The sequence below is a fragment of the Thalia democratica genome, chromosome 5 (genome assembly GCF_965202585.1).
Source record: "Thalia democratica chromosome 5, ktThaDemo2.hap1.1, whole genome shotgun sequence".
Classification (NCBI taxonomy): domain Eukaryota; kingdom Metazoa; phylum Chordata; class Thaliacea; order Salpida; family Salpidae; genus Thalia; species Thalia democratica.
Window position 1 is genome coordinate 60,166,461 of NC_139169.1, and position 21,168 is coordinate 60,187,628.

General features: G+C 25.4%; 2 protein-coding genes across 2 annotated transcripts; both read right to left on the reverse strand.

The window, feature by feature from the left end:
• Nucleotides 1-1,122: 1,122 nt before the first annotated feature.
• Nucleotides 1,123-2,570, reverse strand: LOC145836693 (ras-related protein Rap-2c-like). Its single transcript, XM_082944475.1, has 3 exons — nt 2,479-2,570; nt 1,888-2,112; nt 1,123-1,378 (listed from the first exon to the last, which is right to left on the reverse strand). The coding sequence occupies exons 1-3, from the start codon at nt 2,568-2,570 to the stop codon at nt 1,123-1,125; spliced, it is 573 nt and encodes a 190-aa protein (XP_082800601.1).
• Nucleotides 2,571-15,161: 12,591 nt separating this feature from the next.
• Nucleotides 15,162-19,748, reverse strand: LOC145837279 (large ribosomal subunit protein uL10-like). Its single transcript, XM_082945080.1, has 7 exons — nt 19,698-19,748; nt 18,719-18,799; nt 17,295-17,470; nt 16,365-16,599; nt 15,898-16,084; nt 15,627-15,766; nt 15,162-15,477 (listed from the first exon to the last, which is right to left on the reverse strand). Exons 2-7 carry the CDS (start codon nt 18,770-18,772, stop codon nt 15,331-15,333), a joined length of 939 nt encoding a protein of 312 aa, XP_082801206.1. The 5' UTR covers nt 18,773-18,799; nt 19,698-19,748; the 3' UTR covers nt 15,162-15,330.
• Nucleotides 19,749-21,168: the final 1,420 nt, after the last annotated feature.

Below are 21,168 nucleotides of genomic sequence, written 5' to 3' on the forward strand. Positions count from 1 at the left end.
CTTTGTTGTATTTGTAGGTTTTTTTAACTTTGTCATCTAGATTTATTTATTTTATAGCATTACAGCTCAAATATCATTATTCTTTTCACTTTTCTGCAACCACTACATAAGTATTTAGTTTATTAACATTTAATAACAGGACTGTCACAATCTTAGGCCACTTAGACTACTCAAGATTACTCACCCTAGTTTAAAAAATATGAAAGTCTCAGGCTAATTCAGCAGGTTGGCCATTCTACCTCGAAACAAAAAATAATCTGGAAAAACTTGATGATTGAAAATTTAGGCAAAAGTGCGTACTTAAGCGGTAGTCTACTGTAATATTAATTATATTATACATACCATGAAAGCACAACACAGAAAAGTAAGTCACTGTGTAACTTTTTATAAACCTATAAGTATTGAACGAATTTAAATATTAGTAGTTAGGATTAATTCATCGATAGAATTAAGTCTTTGGGTCATCTGTTCTACATTTTACTAGATTTTCTAGTTTATCTAGGAGTTTTAATATTTTATAGCTAATTTTTTTTTTGTTTTTTAACTATTTGCAACTATTTTGATTGTGTATCAGGTCACAAAGTTATAAAATTTACATTTGTTTAAAAACTTTTTTTTTGTGTTGTAAATTCGAAAAGTTGTTTATATCAAGCAAAAAGCCTTCATAGTCAACATTTTTTAAATTCTATTTTTTAACTTGAAAATATTTAATATCAGTGCTTAGGCACTAAAAAACCTAACGAACAAATAAAGCAAAACTATGATTAAAAAAGATGCAAAAAAATCTAACACAAAAATAAAAATTTCTTAGAAACAAACATGAAATTTTTTAATCATATAATTTAAGACATAAGTAAGCAAATGTTGAAGAGTTATATACAAAAAATTATATTTATTTGAAGTTTTTAAAAAGTAGCTAACTAGTAAGTTGGTTCAAATTTCACTGACATTAATAACTAAAATAAACATAAACTCAAGACACGCAATAAATTGTTTTAAAACATTCACTGTTCGAGACAGTTCCAACTTTACATGACAGTGCTAGGAACTAATAAGGAAATAAAAAAGGGAACTGGGTAATTAACTAGTAAAGAGGCACTGTTCACTGTTCGAAAATAGTTCTCACATGACTGTGCAGGGAACGCACTGCCTCCTCCTTTTAACTCCCTCCAAATTTACTTCATTCATCCTCTGCAGTTCCTCGATCCTCTCCACGCACTTCGTAAAAACGTTCCGGACCTCGCCGAAGTTCCTAGCACAAGTTTCCGTGTACTCGCAGTTACGCCACCCGGTGGCAAGTTCTTGCACCTCTTTGCGGTCCACTTGGCGGTCTGGCAGGTCTCGCTTGTTGCCGACCAGCACGAAGGGCACGTACTCTCTGCGTGATAGATTATTTAATTTATAGCCTTTTAGTAATTAGGCTTAGCTCAACTTGTTATAAAAATCAGAAAATTTTTATTAGTAGCAGCTTTTGTATAAAGAACTTAATATAATTTAGTTTAATTGTTTTCTTAATATCTGCACGTACTCTCTACATGAATAACTAGCTGTTTAATGTTTTTTATCAGTGACAGCTTAAAAAAACTTGTTAATTGGTTTAGAAACTTTCAAGTGTTTGTTTTGGGTTAAAATTTTTGGAAACAAAATAATTTAGAAGCTATTTTGGTAGTTTTTTCTTAAGTTTTTGTTATTTACAAACGTAAAATATAGTTTAGATTTATTTAACTGTTTAGATATTATAGAAAAAGTTTATTTAATATTAGTTTGTTCAATACTTTAACTAATAATTTTTTATTATTGTATGCGCTGTAATAAATAAAAACTTTGGTCTAAATATTTTTGATTTTTTTTTACTTTATCTTAAGTAAAAATTCAACAGTAACTCACGTTGATTTTTTCAATACGATTTGCTCCCTCATGACTTTTACTGCCTCAAATGTTGCAGCATCGTCTAAAGAATAAACGAGAATGAATCCTTCGGAATTTCTTATTGACAAATTTCTTATTTCAAAATACTCTTCATTTCCAGGAGTGTCGAAAATTTCAACTTTTATCGTTTCTTTCTTCAATTCCAAGTTTTTCCTTCGAAAATCATCTATCGTTGGCTCGTATCTGTATTTTTTATCTTAGTTTATTTTCAACTTATATGTTAAGTCTATAAATTTACTAGAACTGTTAAGTTAGTCAAATAAGATAAACATTAAAAAGTTAGTTTATTAAAAGAGGTGAAAATTATAAATATATCTTTTTTAAACATTTATATAAACTTCACAGTGTTGAAACACATACGAAAACTAAAAGATTTTTTAACTAGTAAAAAAATAAGTAATGCAAAAGGTTATGATAAAAACATGTTCAAAATTGACTCGATAACCGGAAGGTTTTTTCGTACTACAAGTCCTAGGACTAAATTTTTTGAGAACTTTTTTGTCGTTTGTTCAGCAAAAAGTTTTAACAAAAGTTTTAAAATTAACTCACTTTGTTTCAAACGTATTTTCAACAAATTGCCTAATGATTGAAGTTTTTCCAACTTTAGCAGCTCCCATCACTGCAACTGTATATTGCTTCATTTTGCTTCAAGTAGAATTTAAAAAACAGCTGAAAGCTTTTTAATAATTTTATATAATAATGAAAAAGTTAAAGAAAAATGTGGTTAGTGTGGTTAGAAAATAAAAAAACTAAACAAATCATTACAAACTAGTTTTGCAATTTGTCTAAATATGTTTCTTCTTTTTTTAGGTTAAACTAATATTAAAACAAACCTTAATAAATCTTTTTATAGAATTAGAAAATTTAGAACGACACCTTAAAAAATTGAATAAAAACTAAATAAGTAGTTTAAAAGTTTTGTACTTAAAAAATTTAGAAATGTCATGTTCAACGTACTTATTTGACACATTATAAAACGAGAAATCTAAAAGCAGGTAGACCGTGAAAAGTAGAAACATATAATTACCTAAAAATATAAACAATAATTTTGACCTTTTTATGATTTCTTGCAATTTAGTTTATATGAAGATATAAAGAAGTTAATTTAAAAACTATTCGACTGGCTAAATAATCTGAAGCGTTAAAAATAAAGCTATTAAAATTACAAAACAAAATTTAAGTTTTAAGCTATCTTTAAAGTTTTGTAAACGACATTTCAATAACATATTACCTTTTACTCAACTTTTTTTATTTTTTTGAAATACTTGACAAAAAATACTTTAATATAATAATACAATTGAAAAAGTTAACTTTTGTAGTTTAGTAATTTTTCTTAAAAAATAATTACCTTTTTTATTATTTTTTATATTTTCACTTAACGTGGGCCTTAAACATATAATATGGTGCTACCATATACAAACTATTCAAGTCTATTTACAATAATAAAATTTTAAGCGTTGATTAGAGCAGCGGAAATAATGTAGTAGTTGCTTATTTCTTATGAAACTTTTTAATAATTATAGCTGTTAATAAATCACAGAAAATGGTACGACTTTTTGAAAGAGAATTGTTTGTTTGTTCAAAGTTGACATAACATTATGATAGACCGACAATTATCAAATAATTTATTGTTGATTAAGTTGTTTTAGAAAAAATAAACTCAAATAGTTGTATTTAAGTACAACAAATATCTTAATCTTTTTCAAACAAATCGGTCATGAGTTTTGATGAGCAAATATTATGTACATAGATTTTATTGTTAATATTATCTTTTTACTCTTTAGATATTTAAACTTTTAGTTAAAAGATTTGATGGAAATTTTTAAGTATCATTTTTAGGTTAAATAACAAATTTTTATAACATATTAAGTTATAACATATAATAACATATTAAATTTTTAAGAATTGTTTTTTTTTTTTAATAAGCTTTAGAAAATAGAAATTTAAAAAAAAGTTTGCAAATGAACTCTGTTAAGTTGAAAAATTATCATAGTTCAATATAACTAATTATCTTTCTACTGTACAATTTTTCGAAAGTTTGTTTTTGTTATTTAGAAATATTAAAAGTTGATAGTGAGTAAAACGAACTGAAATATTTACTAGAGACTAAGTTAAGTTCATATATTTTTTCTCATGGTTACCTTTTAGTATGCCAATTTTTTAAACTGCACTTATAGATTTTATGTGCAACAAGTTTTATTTAAAAATGTACTTTGATTGTTAATTCAAACACTTAACTTTGTTACCAAATTTAACTACTCGAACTTGAAAACAGTTAAAAATAGTACAAGCTCAAAGATCAAAGCTACAAGTTTGGTCTTAAATATAACTAAGCTTAAATTTTAATGCAGCTTTTACGTTTTCAAAATTAAATAATTTTAATTTGATTAAAATTAATTAAATATAGAAGAAAACGAGTATAAACTTTTAAACTAGTTTTTTTTTTTAATGAAAGAAAGTACTTAGTACCTAAATTTATTATTATAAATGTTGACAAAAGTATAAAATCTTTTATAAAACATATTTTCTACTTAAAAGTATATAAAAAATATGATAAGATAATAAATTGTATAAAATATAAAAAACAAACAACGTCAGTAACAAAAAAATAACAACAGCTTTTGATATAAGTTTAACACACCATACACTTTGACTTTATAAGCTGTTTTAGCAAATACTTACTAGTTACTGTTGACAGTAATTTTTAATCAATTTTCAATCTAATTAACCGATAGAAAAAATAAGCACACAAGTTTAATTCATGTTTTATAGGTTTTACGTATAACAAAAATAAAATAATGAACATTCTACTCGAAATTAAAACTGCTGACTAAAATACTGAAACGATCTGTTAAACCATTTAGCAATTTTTTTCTTAATAATAAAAAAACTTTAATGTAAAGCTGATGATAACTATAAATTAGCAAAAAAAGTATTTACCACTTTTGAAAATATTGTTTTAAGTTTGCATTAAAAACTACATTTGACTTTTTTATAAAAATTTAAGGTTAGATCACATTAATTTGTTCACTTTTCTTGCAAACTTTAATTTAGTGTTGCTTTTTAGTAAACTAAAACTTCATGATTAGTTAAGTTCACTTTGGTCAAACAGTCATTGTATTTGCATTCTTTAAGTTAGAACTTTAACAAAACAATGCTTAAATAGACAATAAAAATTTTAGTAACAACGCAAGTAAATATTAAAATCTTTTCAATCCAAAAACAAGTTTATTGTATAAATTGAACACATTTTTAACTCGAAGTTAAAAATCAACTATTATAATTTGATATTAAAATAGTTGATTGAAATATCTTAATACCTTAAACCTTCATAAAACTTCTTTATAAAGCAAGTTTAAGTACTAATTATCATAACAAAAACTAATTCTTAAGTTATCAAACCTAACTATGTATAAAATTAGAGTTAGCAACTTAACTTTTGCATATACACAGTTTCTAATCACCTTAGTTTACTTAAAGTTAACTTTTTGGTACACATATTAAAATATTTCAAAACTGTAAATCTTAATTAAGTCTTTGTTAATTCTTTTTTTACTATAAAGTCAAGTTTGTAATATGTAACTTAACTAACGAATATATATATATATATATATTTGTTATAACGGAAGGTTTCTTAAAGTAAATAAAAAGACATGTCAAACAAAAATTTGATTTTTAATAAAACTTCTTTACTTTAAAAAATTCAAACAAGCAAAAACGAGAGTTTGTTTGAAGTAAAACTTACGTCGTATATATACTATAATTAATACTTTATACTACTGGTAGTTAGTTATCTTTTTTTGTAAAAAGAAGTGTATAATTCTACTAATAATACAAAAAAGTTGGAAACTAGATGAAAAATTATTCTACAAACAGTTTTTCATTATAAATAAAGTTCTTTTCCTTATAAGTTTTTTTCAAGTCATTATAACTTTAATGAAAAACTTTTGTTTTTTTGTATACAACTAACTTTTGTAAAAGTAAAATCAAAATACAAATTTGGTATGAAATTAATATTAAAAACTCTATACGAACTATTTTGTTTTAATTTAACAAGTTTAAACACTAATCTACCACTAAAAGGCTTATAATTTTATTCATCTCAACTAGTTGTATTATTACAAGTAGATTTTAAATTAAATCACAAATCTGTTTAGATAACTAAGCTGCAAAAAAAAATAGAAAATAATTATTTTAAGTGTACATAAAACTTTTTTTATACAGTTTTCTTTTCGCCTAAACTACTCTAAAACATAAACTAATTTTCAAATTGATTTCTTTTAAAAATTTGAATATTAAGCAAATAAACTTAGCAAAGTAATTTGAAAAATATACAAATAAAACCCTTTATTGTTTAGACTACAAAATCAAAAGTTTGTAAGATGTTTTACTAAAATAGTCATTTCTCTCAACATTACCTACAGTACTATCATTTTATCAGTTGTTTTTATGTTTTGTGCGGTTTGAGAAATTTTCATGTAGCACAACTTTTACACACACCAGAAAAAAGAACGTAGACAAAACATTGAAACCATAAAATACTTGTTCTACTTTTGTATGACAAGTCGCGAAAAGTTTTATAACTTGTGATAAAAACACCCAAGGCATTTTTATGAAAGTAGAGTTTGATATAATTAAAAACTATTTAATATTTTTATCATTATAGTAACTCAGTTAATGCAACTTGTTGAAGCGAGTGTTAAGATTTTAAAAAGCAATTAAAGTTTAAAAAAGCTCAAACTTAAGTTTTTTAACACTGAATTTTAACATTGGTAAAGCTTATCTTTTTACAACAACATATTAATACAACATTTTAAGACTCTTATCTATTATGCAAGCTTAAATATATAACAATCAACAGTGGAAGTTTGAAAAAAAATTAAAAAGCAATATATATATACATACAAATGATTTTTATACGCCTAAACTTTAATTGATTTTTGCATATATGTCTACTTTTTCAAAACATATTTAAAAGATTTTGGTTAAAAAGTAAAGATAAAAATATAAAATTTATCAAAAAATTCAACCTTTAAAGTTTAATAGCAAGTCTTAGAGATCAATCACCAAATGTATATTTTGTTGACTTATGCTTAAAGTATAACTCTAAATTAAGTATAAAAAACAAATTTGGTGATTGACCAGTAGAAGATGTTTAGAATGAAACGTTTTTATCGTTACATTACGTTTTCAATAAGATACAAAGTGGATGAAAGTAAGTAAATTTAATAACTAAAATTTTTTAAGTTAACTTTTAAAGTTTTAATATTCATATTCACAAATAAATTTCGTAAACATAATTTAGATAGTCAGACTTTATAAAACGATACACTTTATTTCTACAATATTTCAACTGTAAGTCAAAAATATAAAATTCTAACTGTAAGTCAAAAATATAAATGTCTTGGAATAAAAAATTGTATTTACAGCTAAAACTCATACCTTTTAACTAACTGCGTCTTAAACTAAAACAAAAAAAACGTGGGAGAACAATTTTAACAAAAAAAAAAGTTTTTGTATTACACTTCACTAAATTTTTTTTTTCTATTGTTTACATGTTGTCACCTGTTTCATTCATTATCTAAAAGCAATCATTACTTAAAGGAGCTACATAATTTAATTAGATAACAAAGCTTCAAAGTTTTGTTGTTCTTATATAACTGTATCTATATTTTTATTCTGTGAAGAATCCTTAAAATACCGATACTCATTTTTTTTTAAGTTGTTTTGTGTTTGATAAAAAATATATAATTATATTTTTTATTTTTATACCAAAAAAAATAATTATATAGTTTTATTTATTAAAAAACAAGTCTGTCTCTACTACATTTTTTTTGTTGAAAATTTGTGTATAGAATGTTATTTTAGTAAAGTTCATGTGTTTGATAAGGTATTTTTAAAATATTTAAGTTGTTTTATTTTCAAGATATTTTTAACTCCAAACTTTAGTTTAATGTTGTACTTTTTAATAAAACCAGAATACTATTTTGATGTTTGAAAATTATTTTACATATTTTAAATTACTGATAAGCTTAATAAATTTAAAAAATTAAACTTAAAAATAGTAAACCACGGCATTATGTAAAACGTTTACTGCTAGTCTAATTCATTTTTAGTACTTTTTTTTCAAAATTATAGAAGAATTATACGGTTAAGATAAAGGTTATAAGTTTATCTTCTTTAAAAAGAACATATAGTTATAATATAATAGACTATGAAAGTCTCCTCTAACTCGACAATGTTAAAGTACTCAAATACTAACGTGAGCAAGAATAATACCGAAAAAGTTTATTAGTACAACCTTAGTTTCACGGCCTTATAAGGCATAGTTGTACTAATAAACGTTTTTTTATAGTATAACAACCAATAAACTTATAATATCTTAATTTTAATCTACTGTAGTCAAATACGCATTTTTTTGTAACATTAAAGCTTTATAAAAAGTAGCAATCAACAAAATATTTATCTACTATTGTAGAAAAAAAAGTACTACTCAAACAAATTATGTGTTTAAAAATATTTTTAAAATGAAATTTATCTTTTAAGTTAACTTTTAGCTTGTACTCTTAAAAAAGTTTACTATTCAAAAAGTTTTCAGAAAATAATATTTCAATCATCAAAATTATACTATTTTTATTTTACATAATTTTTTTAATTCTTCTTCTTGTAGCAAATCGTTGTTTATAGTAAAACATGATTTTTTATAACTATTTTGCAGATTTTTTAGCTTTTTTACTTGTTTTTTATAAAGTATATAGTTCTTAAAACAAAATACTTTAACAACTTTATCTAATAATTTTTTATACACAAATGTTTATATACTGTTTCCTTTTTACAGCAGCTAATTTTTTTAGGCAATAATCGCATAATTATAATGTTTTTGTTATTTTTTGAAACAACTTGTCAAAAACTTATTTTCAAAGTTTAGCTTTAGATTTTTAAAGTGGTATAGATTGTTAGTTTTCAGATTATTAATATTAATTAATAGTTAACATTTTTAAAACGACAAATTGCAATTCTTTTTTTTTTTTTGAAACTTTATTTTTTATAGACTGTTTGTTCATTAAAACTCAAATGCTTAAAATAAAAAATAAAACTACTAAAATTAAAACTCACTTATTCTACTTCCCTAAAAATTTCATATGTCACACAACAAAGAGCAAGCTAGTAATGTTTTGTATTTAAATATCAAAAATTATTTTACAAAAAAAATAGATTATCTAGTGCATAAAATATAAAAATAGCTTAATTCAGTCTTTAGTTTAAAAGCCATAGCTACTTGTTAATTTTTATTAATCTCTATTAATCGATAATGTTTTATTAAAAGATCATAAGTATAAAATACTAAATAAGGATGTTACCTGTGAGTATTTAGTTAAAACTTAAGAGTACTGTATAATAGTTACATAAAATTTAATTCTACAAAAAAAAAAGTTGCTTAAAAAGTTTAATCTAAGGACCTGGTGTACAAAACAATCTTTCAGTTATCGAGCCATACTTCACGAATACAGTTTAATGTCTTGTTCAGGACTAGACATCGTAATAGAAAAATGACAAAACACATTGAGTATGACGCAGGTGTTTTGTACAGAGTGCTTATTTGAGTATACAGGTATTAAGTTAGCAAAGGAGGTCACTTTGGAATTGTTTCGCTTTTTACGGGTAACAGCAATTTGTTAACACCATATTCCTAACTTTAGACCCTGAATCAAATAATCTACTTATTATTAAACTTTAAAGTATAAGTCTAATTCGTAACCATAAGCATTAACCGTAATTCTGAACCGTATATCTTAAAATCTTAGATATACTTGTAAACTCCTAACTTGAATATAAATATCTTAACCTAATTATTTATTTTCAATAATCCGTACCTTAGCTCTCAGTACTAATTTGATTGTTTAATAACAACATTTATCCCTTATAAATAATCATATTAATATCACAGATGTTCTTGTGCTAAAACTTTATTCCGACTAACGGCGTTTCACTGCTCTCAAATAAATTTAAGAACAGATCTACGGAGTCTCAAAAAGCTCTAAGAGCTTTTTGAGACTCCGTAGATCTGTTCTTAAATTTATTTGAGAGCAGTGAAACGCCGTTAGTCGGAATAAAGTTTTAGCACAAGAACATCTGTGATATACATTCCGATAAGCTTAGCTTATCAGGATCTCCAGGATTTAACGCCTTATAACGTTACATCTTATAATCATATTAATATTAATTTTTCACTTAAGACCTGTCATTACAACCAGCTTTCAGTTGAATACATTTAAAAACATATAATCTCCTAATTTTCCAAAAATCCTGCACAAAAGTACAACTTGCGTGAAAATGATAACTTTTCAAAAACATTGTAAATGTAACAAAAACATCCGCTTAGATGTGAACTTGCTCTTATCACACTAAAGTAATGCATATTTATCTACTTGCAAAATGTTTGCATTTCTAACTCTTACATCGTTTATTAGTAGTTTTGGTAAATTATTAAGCTTAAAGTATAAAACAAAACTATTTTGTTAGAAAAATATCGTTCTGAGTTTCCTTGACTAATTTTTTAATAAGTACCTTCAAAAAACAAAACAACTTTACAGCTGTGTATATATAAGATATCATTCGGTTAAATAGACAGAAAACTCAAAAGTTATAAATTTAAAAACAAATCCTTTTTTCTTGGCGACATAATAAAAAATATATATTGTAAGGTTATACTGAAACATGTTTGTATTTCAAAACTATCCGCTTTGTTTATTTATTTTTATTCGGCATGAAAAATTTAAAATCTTTCATGCATATAAATTGTAAAGCCTAAGTATGTTTAAAATAAATGAAAAATATTTACCAAATATAAGCAGTATAAAATACAAATTTTTTTGATGGTAAGCACGTTAAAAATATTTGAACCAAAAATCATGCAGAACAATAAGTGAAATAGATGATCTTTTTCAAAGTCTAAAAATAACTTTAAACTTAAATTGAAACTGAAGTTAAAACTATAGGGTTTGTGTAAGTCATTTTGTGTATATATAAACATAAAAATAAGTTAATTTTATTGAAGCAAATAGAAATTTCTTTACCTATAGTATTTTAACATCTAATTAGTACCTCTACTAAACTAAAAATTACAATTTAAAAAATAACTTTCATTACAATTTTAACAGGGGTTTAAATCAAACCCTTTGGTAATTACTTTCATTAATAAAATGTAACCTCTAATTTACACTTGTGGATGACAATACATACCTTGGTGACTTGCACACACTTTTTAGACAATATTCTAGTTTAATTTTATTTATAAATTAGTCTATTTTTAAATTTATTCTTATATAACCTAAGCTCTTGAAATTTTTTGATTTTTAAGTCATTAATTTTTTTTTATGTCTGTTGAAGAAAAATCAGATGTCTTTCAGATGTAAACAAGGCTAATAATTTATATATCTGAATTAAGAAACAAGTAAGTATCCAGGAATTTATTAAATGCTATGCCAAAAAATGTTCGTAGAACTTAAAAATTTAAGTTAAATAAAAGCACATTTCAGTACTGTCTTTTATGATTTAGCTACAAGCATTTTTTTTTAATTTATAAATTTTGCTTAAGTTTATGTCAGCTGTTAAACAAGTTAAATTCTTCTAGTAAATCTTTTTCGTGTATTATTTACATTCTTAAAAACTTGTATTTTTAGTTCTTACTACTAATATTTGTTTATTATAGTTCTTTTTGCGAAAATGACAGATGATAATTTTCGAAACAATGGTCAAAATAAACTTATAAAACTGATTTTTTTTTATATATGTTTATAATTATGTTTGAAAGTTAAATTATCTCTAACTGTGTTGTATTGTAAAACACTTAGACTTAGTACTAACAATTAACTAATTTCACTGAAAATCAAAAACTTTATTTGTTACTATTTTTTTATATAACTTGTTTAAAACCACAAATTTTGGATTCCATTATTACATACATGTACATTTGGCACAAAATTCTATAAATTTTCCTTAAAAAAAATCACTATAATTAAATAACTTATTGTGTAAGTATGAAAATTAAAGGCTCAATTACTATTTTTTAACATAAGTTTCAAATTGTTCACTCTTGTTAGTCTAGCTTGAATTTTTTTTAGTTGATACATTTATTTTCATTGAGTTAATTTTTAGAATTTTTACTTTTTATAGAAAGTTTATTTAAACCAGCTTCATAATGGAAGTTGCAAGGAGCTAGATGTAACGTAGTAATCTAGTTTCAAATAACAAATAGGGATTTAATTCTAAAATTTTAGTTGACAGTAAAGTACCACATTTTTGTTTAATATAAATGAAAATATTTTACATATAACAAAAGAAAAAAAACTATTTGACTCAATCTTTAATTTGAAAAGCAAAACTACTCATGGTTTTTGTTTAAATTGTTTTAAACAAAAACTAAATGTATATTTCAAAATCCTAAGTTTAAATGAAAAAGTCAGACATGGCCAGTACGTGGGATCGAACCTGCAACATTAACTTTATTAGCACGTTTAACCAACTGAGCTCTTCGACCCCACACCAAAAAAAAAAAAACAGTTTATTTAATTAACAGATAGTAGTACTGTATGACATCATAATAAGTAAATGATTGCCAAACACATTGAGTGTGATAGATGTTATATATTCTTTAGTTCGCACAGTGTTAACAGTGATGTCTCTTTTGTTCGGGTAACAGCAAGTTGTTAACACAATACCCTCTCTTGTGCTCAAAATACTATTGAAACCCACAACCATAAGCGTTAATCGTATCTCTGGACCACATAGTTTTAAAGTTTAGGTATGCAAACCTGTAAACTTTAAACTTGGACATTAACATCTAAAGCTAAAGCTTTTATTTTAACTCCAAAATCTTATCGATACCTAACGCTTTCGCCTCAGCTCTTAATACCTTTCTGTTCAAACTAAACAGTTCACCTCAATACTACATCATCTTAAAATTAACTATGACTTATTATCAATAACAACCAGCCTTCAATTTAAGACATTTTAAAACTCTTTTACCTCTAAATCTAAGCAAACTTTTTTAGAAACCCTGCAAAAAAATTAGAAATTTCGTTAAAATAATTATTATCAAAAAATGTGTGAATCTAAAAGTGACTCCATTAAATTGTGAATGCGTTCTTTTCAAGTTAAAATATTTTTTTTTATTTTAAACTCGAAAAATGTTTATGTATCTAGCTTTTAAATCGTTAAAAAGTAGTCTTGATATATTATTTATTTTTAGTAAAAAAATCATCTGTATTATTATAAAAACACTGTTTTAAGTCTACTTGTCTAAATTTCTTAACTTCTGAGACTTTCAATAAAACAAAACAACTTTAGAGCTGAATATATGCAATTCAATTTTGTAAACTGCATTAAAAACAAAAAACTTAATAACTCTAACATCTCAGAACTTTTTATTTTACTTCGTTGACAATAATAAGTAATATATTATAAGAAAATACTAAAATATAGTTGTGACTTAATTTTTTCAGCTTTATTTATATTTATATGATCAGCATAAAAAATTTTAAGATAAGATCTGGAAATCTTTTAAAAATAATATTCAGCTCACTTTTTTGAAATCCAAAACTTATAACTTTCAAAACTATTATTGCTAAACTAAAAAATACAATTATAAAATCTTATGTTACCTAAAAATCTAGTAAACGGGTCAGTCTTACCAAAAACTATCTCGGTTCGGACACATTAAAAATAAGTTTTGCTGGGCTATGTAAATTAAAAAAGTTTCACTTCTTTTTATAGGCAAAACTGTATTAAATTATAATTTAGTATGCTATACAATACATAGAATTTATATTTTTTTAATTCAAGTCTCAATTTTGGTCATTTTGCACAAAGTATGTCGCGCATAAGTGTTCAGTTACGTTTCCCAAACTTATCATTATCTTCTAGACTAACTTAACGAAATTGGATAATCTATTTCTGATGTATTTCTTTTCAATTCAATAAAATTTTTATTAGATTAAGAGTATACAGAACCACTACTGCGTTCTAATTACCAAAACCGGTGCTATAATAGAAGTTGATGAAAAAATTGAACACAGAAACTTTAAAGTTTGATACTACTAACTTTTATTGTGACTTAAGTGATAATTGCATGGTTATATTAGGTGCAATGACATATTATAAAAACTTAATTCAATTTTACAAAATAAATTATATAAAGACGAATAAATGTTACTGGTGTTTCAAAAAAGAAAATATTTATGGGTCAATCACCAAGTATTTACGAATATTCATGCTAATTAAGTTATACTACCTATACATTTTTAATCAAAATGCCAAGTATTCCGGTACTACATACAAATTAAGTAATCTAACTTTTGCTTTATGGCTTTACTTTATCATCCTCATCAAGCATTCTTTCAATACTAACTTAAGTCATGGTTGCCACTTTTTTCAAAAATACCAGATTTCCTAAATTTAATTTCTTTCACGTTTAATAGTACACCTTTTTCGGTCTTTTTTAATCTAAAGTTAAGTTGAAGGTAAGAAATTGTATTAGATAATATATATATATTGAAAAGACTGTATCTAAAAAGTTTTTAAAATATTATGGTAACATATTTAATTTATTATTTTGGGTCAAATTGAAATTTTACTACTGGACATGTGGAAATTCTTTAAAATTCATTAATCCAGCTTTAGTATTTTCAAGCTATCAACCGTAAAGCCTAAATTAAAAATTACTATAACTTGTTAAACTATATTCAGGGCAGGATTAGACATTATTGTAAAAACCTTAAGCTGTTTTCAATATAGCTGTTAATTTAATTATCTCGGGTTATCTTACTTTTATGTGAAATATAAGAAGTAAATGTTCAACACAAGTATTGCAAAACATTTGATGTTCTTGATTCATAATCGGCAATGTTAAACAGACTCATCAATCTAGTCAAATTATCAAATATCACAACCCGAAAAAATTGCCTAAAGACTGCTACTTTTTATCATTTGTCTACATTTCTTCTTTATAGTATAGTAACTTCACTTTACCAAGTACGTGTCCCCTCAAATAATTCCTATTTAAAGTTATCAGTTTTCATTTAATAAGTTCCATCTACAGAAACTGTTTATTTAAATTTTTACTGTAGAACTTTATGTAATGTATTAAGAATAATATTTGTTGATTATTCAGAAAACTTATGTTTAACTCACTATTTGTGCGTCGGATAAAAATAATAACAGACAACAAAATATATATTAACACGATTTATTCGAAAGAAACGGCAGCTTAAAAATAGTGGACCAGCCGTGAATTTGCTGAAAACCTCGAAAGCCAACAGTGTTTTCAGCAAGGCATGCGTCCAGCCAGCCATGACACTGTTGGACAAAAATCGTGTTTTGTGACGTCACATCGTCGGAGCATTAGTCGAAGAGACCGAATCCCATATCGTCATCGGATTCCTCTTCAGACTCCACGGCTGCGGCGGCCGCCTCTTCCTTGGGCGCTTCTTCGGCGGCTGCTGGAGCTGCTGCTGCGAAGGCGGTTGGATCGGCAAGGTAGGCCTTCATCTGTGGTAAAGAGATTTATATTTAAAATATTGTTAAGGATATAATTTTTAATACATGAATTACTTCAAATAATAACAAGACTCATGTCATGTAATGTAAGTAACAAACAATCAAGTTTTAAAGTTAAAGAGAATATGTTTAAAACAAACCTGCTCAGCTTCTGGGAAGGTGATTTCAGTGGCAGCAGCAATGGCAAGGAGATCCTTGAATCCGTTGATGATGCTGTGAGGAGCAGATGCCATTGTTGGGTATCCAATGCTCAAAGAAACACTGGCAACGTCGGCAAGACCTGATAAGAAAAATGGTTATAGTACATTTAAATAAATAAAAAAATGTGTTTTCATATGTAATGTCCACATGATTGGAGGCAAGTGGTTAAGTTTGTATTTCAAAATAATGTATCTAACAACAAAATCTTACCCTGGGTGAACTTGGCGCGGAGGTCATCCTCGGTGATGTCAAGAACGGCTGGTGAGAAAGTGGTGCCGTTGTCGTAGACCTGGCAGACTTCAAGACCGTAAGTGAAAGGAGAAATCTTCAACATGTTCAACAAGGTTGCGTCTGAAGCTCCGACCTTGTCACCTGGCTTCAACAGATGGACAGAGTTCTGTAAGGATAAAGCAAGTTTAGTATTGATAACAGCATTTATTAAATATTGATTTGGTTTTTTTTTTAGCACTCAGACTCGTCTTGAAACATTTTGGATATATCATTAACACAAGTTTCACCAAGAAATTGTTGTTATCATTGTGCTTATACACGTATATAAATTCATTCAATAGTATTTTAAACAACATATTAAAAAATTATATTCTTAAAATGGATCAGATACAATAAGTACTTCAGATCAGAAAAAAATCAGTCATACAAGTTTCACATCAACTTACCACGATTTCAATAGAACCCCTGGAAATTTTGGTCGGGATGCTCAAAGCCTGGAAGAAAGAGGTCTTCTCAGGACCAAGACCAGTGTTCTGTGGGGGGATGATGACATCATTGGGTGCAATTGCGTTGGCACGAGCTGGGGCGGCCACCTTGTTGGAAAGGATCAAGTCACGGATCTCTACAAGATCTTCATCAGTCAAGACCATACCAACATTTCCTCTGATGTGTGGAAGAAGTCTGTTTACAAAAAGGTTAATTAGCATTTGAGGTAAATTAATTTACTTAGCTCGAAAGAGCATTTTAAGCACTCAGACTCGTCTTGAAACATTTTGGATATATCATCAACATAAGTTTCACCAAGAAATTGTTATTATCATTGTGCTTGTATTTTATTCAACATTTAAAAGTATTTGTTAGAACTTTCATAGCTATGTTGAAATTTAATTTACAGGCATATATTTCAATTAAGTACAAGTTGTACTTAAGATTAAGCTTTAAATTCTTTATAACAAATTAATATTGAAATTATTTAAAGCTTATAAGCTTATTTCAAAACATTGAACTTGTTATGTAGTTTAAACTAATAATAAGCTTTTCAGACATCTAATAATCATTCAATTTTGTAGTAGAAAAGAAAACTAGTAAAAAAAATTCATCATTGTATAAAAGTTGAAGTATTGTACAGACATATTATTTCATTCCTTTTATAACTATTTTCTAATGTTGACTTGGTAATTAGATTAAAATAGAAAAAAGTCTTATTATGGTTTAATTTACATAAGAAAAGTAAATTTACTAAAACCTTAATATATCATTATCAAAATTTTAACAGTTATTATTATTAAAATAGCTTGTTCTCTATTATCAACTCTATCTGTTATCTATTATCATTTTAAATACTTTATACTAAATGATTCACTTAATACACTTACTTTTCCAACTCAGGATTGTTTTCAAGATGTTGGGTGATGGCACGCCTCATCATGGTGTTCTTTCCCATCAAAATTTCAGCCTTACCTCTCATGGAAGCACGGATCTGCTGCATTTGTTTGGAAGAGACATTGTCTGCTCCGACAATGAAACATTTTGGATATTTGTCCAAGAGTGTCTGAAGTTAAATTACAATTAGCATTGCGGACTCAAGGTGTGGGTATTAAATTAACTAGTTTGCAAACTACATAATTTCCATAGATACTTTGGTTATAGTTAATTTTAGGTGAGTACCAATATCAAGCTAAAAATATATTACATTTAGGGTCTTATTTGATCAAGACATTGAATATATTACATTTTCAGTTTGTTATTGATGCTCTCCTTAAGTTATCCAGACCATAACAGATACTTTTTATCAAACTGCATTAACAACCTCTTTTTTTCAACTTGGTACATTTTAAGGGCTAAGTTGTCTGATTGAGATTTAAGGGTGCTTTTTATTGAAACTGTTAGTTTAGGAATTTTTTTATAAACTAATACAATATACTGATGGGTTTTCTTAAAATAAAATCATTATTTAAGTTAATTAATTAATTGCTGAAATTATTACACTTGGGTGCAGGTTTTACAAAAATTCTGACTACTAGAGATATAATATCTAATGTTTGCTGACAAATAGCATATCTATAAACTTTCATAATTCCTGCAAACTTATCCTTAATTTTATTATGAAATTAAAATTTCATGGAGTTAAATCCTGAATATACTATGCAAGCTGTGTTGTATGATATTTTTCATTTGTAATCTAATTGACTTGAAACTAATTTTACTAAATATCATAGGGATACTTGCACAGTAAGTGGTACTAAAATAAATATTAGCAAATTGAGGCTTTTCAAATCATTAACCATCAATAATAATAAATTATTATAAAATAAGTGTTAATTCAATGTTTGAATTGGTATCATTGGTCCCCAATAACATAAAAGTTATTGTTAGAAGTGTGGGTTTAAATATGGAGCCCAAAAAAAGCATTTGGTTTACTTCAGATATCATTAGTTCAATTCAAATTTATATCACTCCTTACTTTTATAATAAAAATTAGTGATAACAAAATAAAACAATTAAATACACTTTAGCAGACTCTTCTTAATTTATTTATATTATCTAGAAGTTAACTACTTAACTTCTAGATAATATAAATAAATTAAGAAGAGTCTGCTAAAGTGTATTTAATTGTTTTATTTTGTTATAGTTTAAATTCTCATTGTTATTAAATTTACACAAGTTTTTTAAGTGTCAGATGGATTATTGCAGTGTCTTTAAAACAAGATCAAAGGAATAAATTTTTTCATATATAAAAAACACTAATATGTATTAATTTTTATAATTGATTGAAAATAATTTAATAAATTCAGCTTACCACAACTTTGGTGAAGTAGTCAGCTTTCCACTGCTTTTTGTCCCGTAAACCCATATTGATAAGTAAACTTTTTTAAGGTACCTGTTCAAAAACATTTAAGTAATTAGTCTTCTATTTACATTTCAATTATTAATATCTAACTGGTGGTAACTTAAATATCAAAATTTTACAATTGTGCATTTTATAATTTTATTAAGGTATAAATTAACTTTAACAATATAACTATGTAGGGGTTCTAAAACTAATATTGATAAAAGATAACTGCTAATGATTATGGCCAGTACTTAGATTTAATACAAAATTAATTTATACAGTAATCATAAGTTTCTTTTTAAATTACATTTAACCTATTACTTATTTTATTACATTAAGCTTAAAACAGGGTTACAACTTGGTTTTTTTTATAATATTCAGGTTTTTTAATTTTCTTCCAGGTTTTTAAAAGTAAATACATTTGGGTCTATTTTTAGTTAAAAGTTAATTTCTATAATTGAAACTGTGTTAAAAAGTACAAAAACATTTAAAAGATGCTAAAGTTACTTTAAATGTGTTTTAAATAAAAAAAATTTGCTGATGACAAAAAAATCTTGCTTATGTGGTAATTTTTTTTTTGTGTCTATTAAAATTTTAGCACTGATAATAATAAAAATTCCAGGTTTATATCAAAATTTTTCAAATTCCAGATTTTCCTGATTATTTTTGCTAAAGTTGTCGTATTCAAGGTTTTTCTAAGTTTTTCAAGGTTTCCAGGTAAAGTGGCAATCCTGTTAATATTACTCTCTCAAGCACTAAAAAAAAATCAAATTGTACAGATGGATATTTATCTCTATTGATGTTTAAGATAAAACCTCTTATACAGTTATATAACAACAAAATTATCAATGCATCACAACATAATGGTTAGTGTTTGACATAAATTATTTTAAAATAGTTTTACAGTAGCAAAACATTTAAATAATGATCAACAAAATTTACTTACAAGAAGACTTTGATTCCAATACGAATAGAAATGTAGATAGTGAGACTGTTATAAAATATGTTAAACATTATGGCTTTTTTTGAAAAACAAACTTGTAACAATTCGCCCAATAAAATTTCAGGTCCCTTATATAACAAACTTTAATAAATAAAAATTGAAACATTTTGCTAAATATTTACAGTTATTTCTTACTGTTTGTGAAAAAAAATACAAATAAAAATAAAAAATATTTTATTAATATTTGCATCTTGTTTACTTTGTTTTTGATTACAAAACTTAACTTATGTATTCTAAACAAGAGTTGCCAAAAATCTAGAAACAAATAATTCTAGATACTGAATAAAACTTCGTTTAATTTATCTAGTGTGTCAAGTTTGAAAAAATTGGCATTTTGCTAAAAAATACTGGCAACTATTGTTAATGCATTTTTAAAAAGTATAAAAAAATGTCCTTAACAAGGTTTTAAAAATTAACTTAATAATTTTAGCGAGTCAGTAGAAATTAAAGTAACAATAATAATTATCAAAAAACTTTTTTTTATCATTTACAGACCACAAAGTTTAACTTTTTTCCAAAAAATTAAAACGTTTATAATAAGATATACGGTTTGTTCTAAGAACTTAGTAGTTTTAACTAAAAAACTCTTTACTCTTTAGTGTCGCTTTTAGACTATTTTATTTGAAGTTAACTAAAAACCTTCTTTTTTTTCGCATATGAACATTGCATAACGCATAGAATAATTGCTAGATTTTAAAGAGCAAGTTGCCACATGGTTACTCGAGCATTGCTTTTCAGTTAAAAAAAAGCTAGGCTAGTAAACTTAAAGATTAGTCTTAACTGAAAAAAAAAGCTAAGTCAACAAAAAAAGAAGCTTTTGTTTTGTTCATGTTATTTGATATTTTTATTATTTAAACTTATTTTTTAATCAATTTTTCGTATAATAAGTTGAAAAGAGTTAGGATCAGCGTCAAGGATAAGGGTATACATAGAAATAAAAAACAAGCTTTAAAAAAATAATTGCTGACTCAGCTTTCTTTTAACTCAAACTGATCTTTAAGTATACTTTCCCAAAGATTTTTACTAAGTATTCAAAACTTTTTTTTCTGATGAATTTCTGATGCAAAGCATTATTTTTTATTGGTTAAAAAAATGTTTTAAAGTACATTTAGAATCAATGGTAATTTTAATTATGTTTTTTCCAAATCTTAGAGTACAGATTTGATTAAAACAGTTTAATTGAACGGAATACTAATTTTAAAAAAATGAACTAAAACTTTTAATTTTTTAAATTTAATTTTTTGTTATAATTTTGTTAACAACTTTTGAAATATTTTTAGTTTTGAAAATGTAGAACATTTAAAATTAAACTATTTTGCTTTTTTGCTTTTTACTTTTGCATTACATATACGAGAAAACATCTGTAATTAAGTTATTGTATACCATATTTATTTATATGTATAATAGAGTGATA

Excerpts from the sequence above, each read along its gene's own strand:
- LOC145836693 (XM_082944475.1), bottom strand. The coding sequence starts at position 2,570 with ATGAAGCAATATACAGTTGCAGTGATGGGAGCTGCTAAAGTTGGAAAA. Across the intron at positions 2,113-2,478 it reads GAAAATACGTTTGAAACAAA|ATACGAGCCAACGATAGATG; the intron begins GTGAGTTAATTT and ends TAAAAAATACAG. Across the intron at positions 1,379-1,887 it reads ATCGTATTGAAAAAATCAAC|AGAGTACGTGCCCTTCGTGC; the intron begins GTGAGTTACTGT and ends TCTATCACGCAG.
- LOC145837279 (XM_082945080.1), bottom strand. The coding sequence starts at position 18,772 with ATGGGTTTACGGGACAAAAAGCAGTGGAAAGCTGACTACTTCACCAAA. Across the intron at positions 16,085-16,364 it reads GGGGTTCTATTGAAATCGTG|AACTCTGTCCATCTGTTGAA; the intron begins GTAAGTTGATGT and ends TTATCCTTACAG. Across the intron at positions 15,767-15,897 it reads CCGCGCCAAGTTCACCCAGG|GTCTTGCCGACGTTGCCAGT; the intron begins GTAAGATTTTGT and ends TTTTCTTATCAG.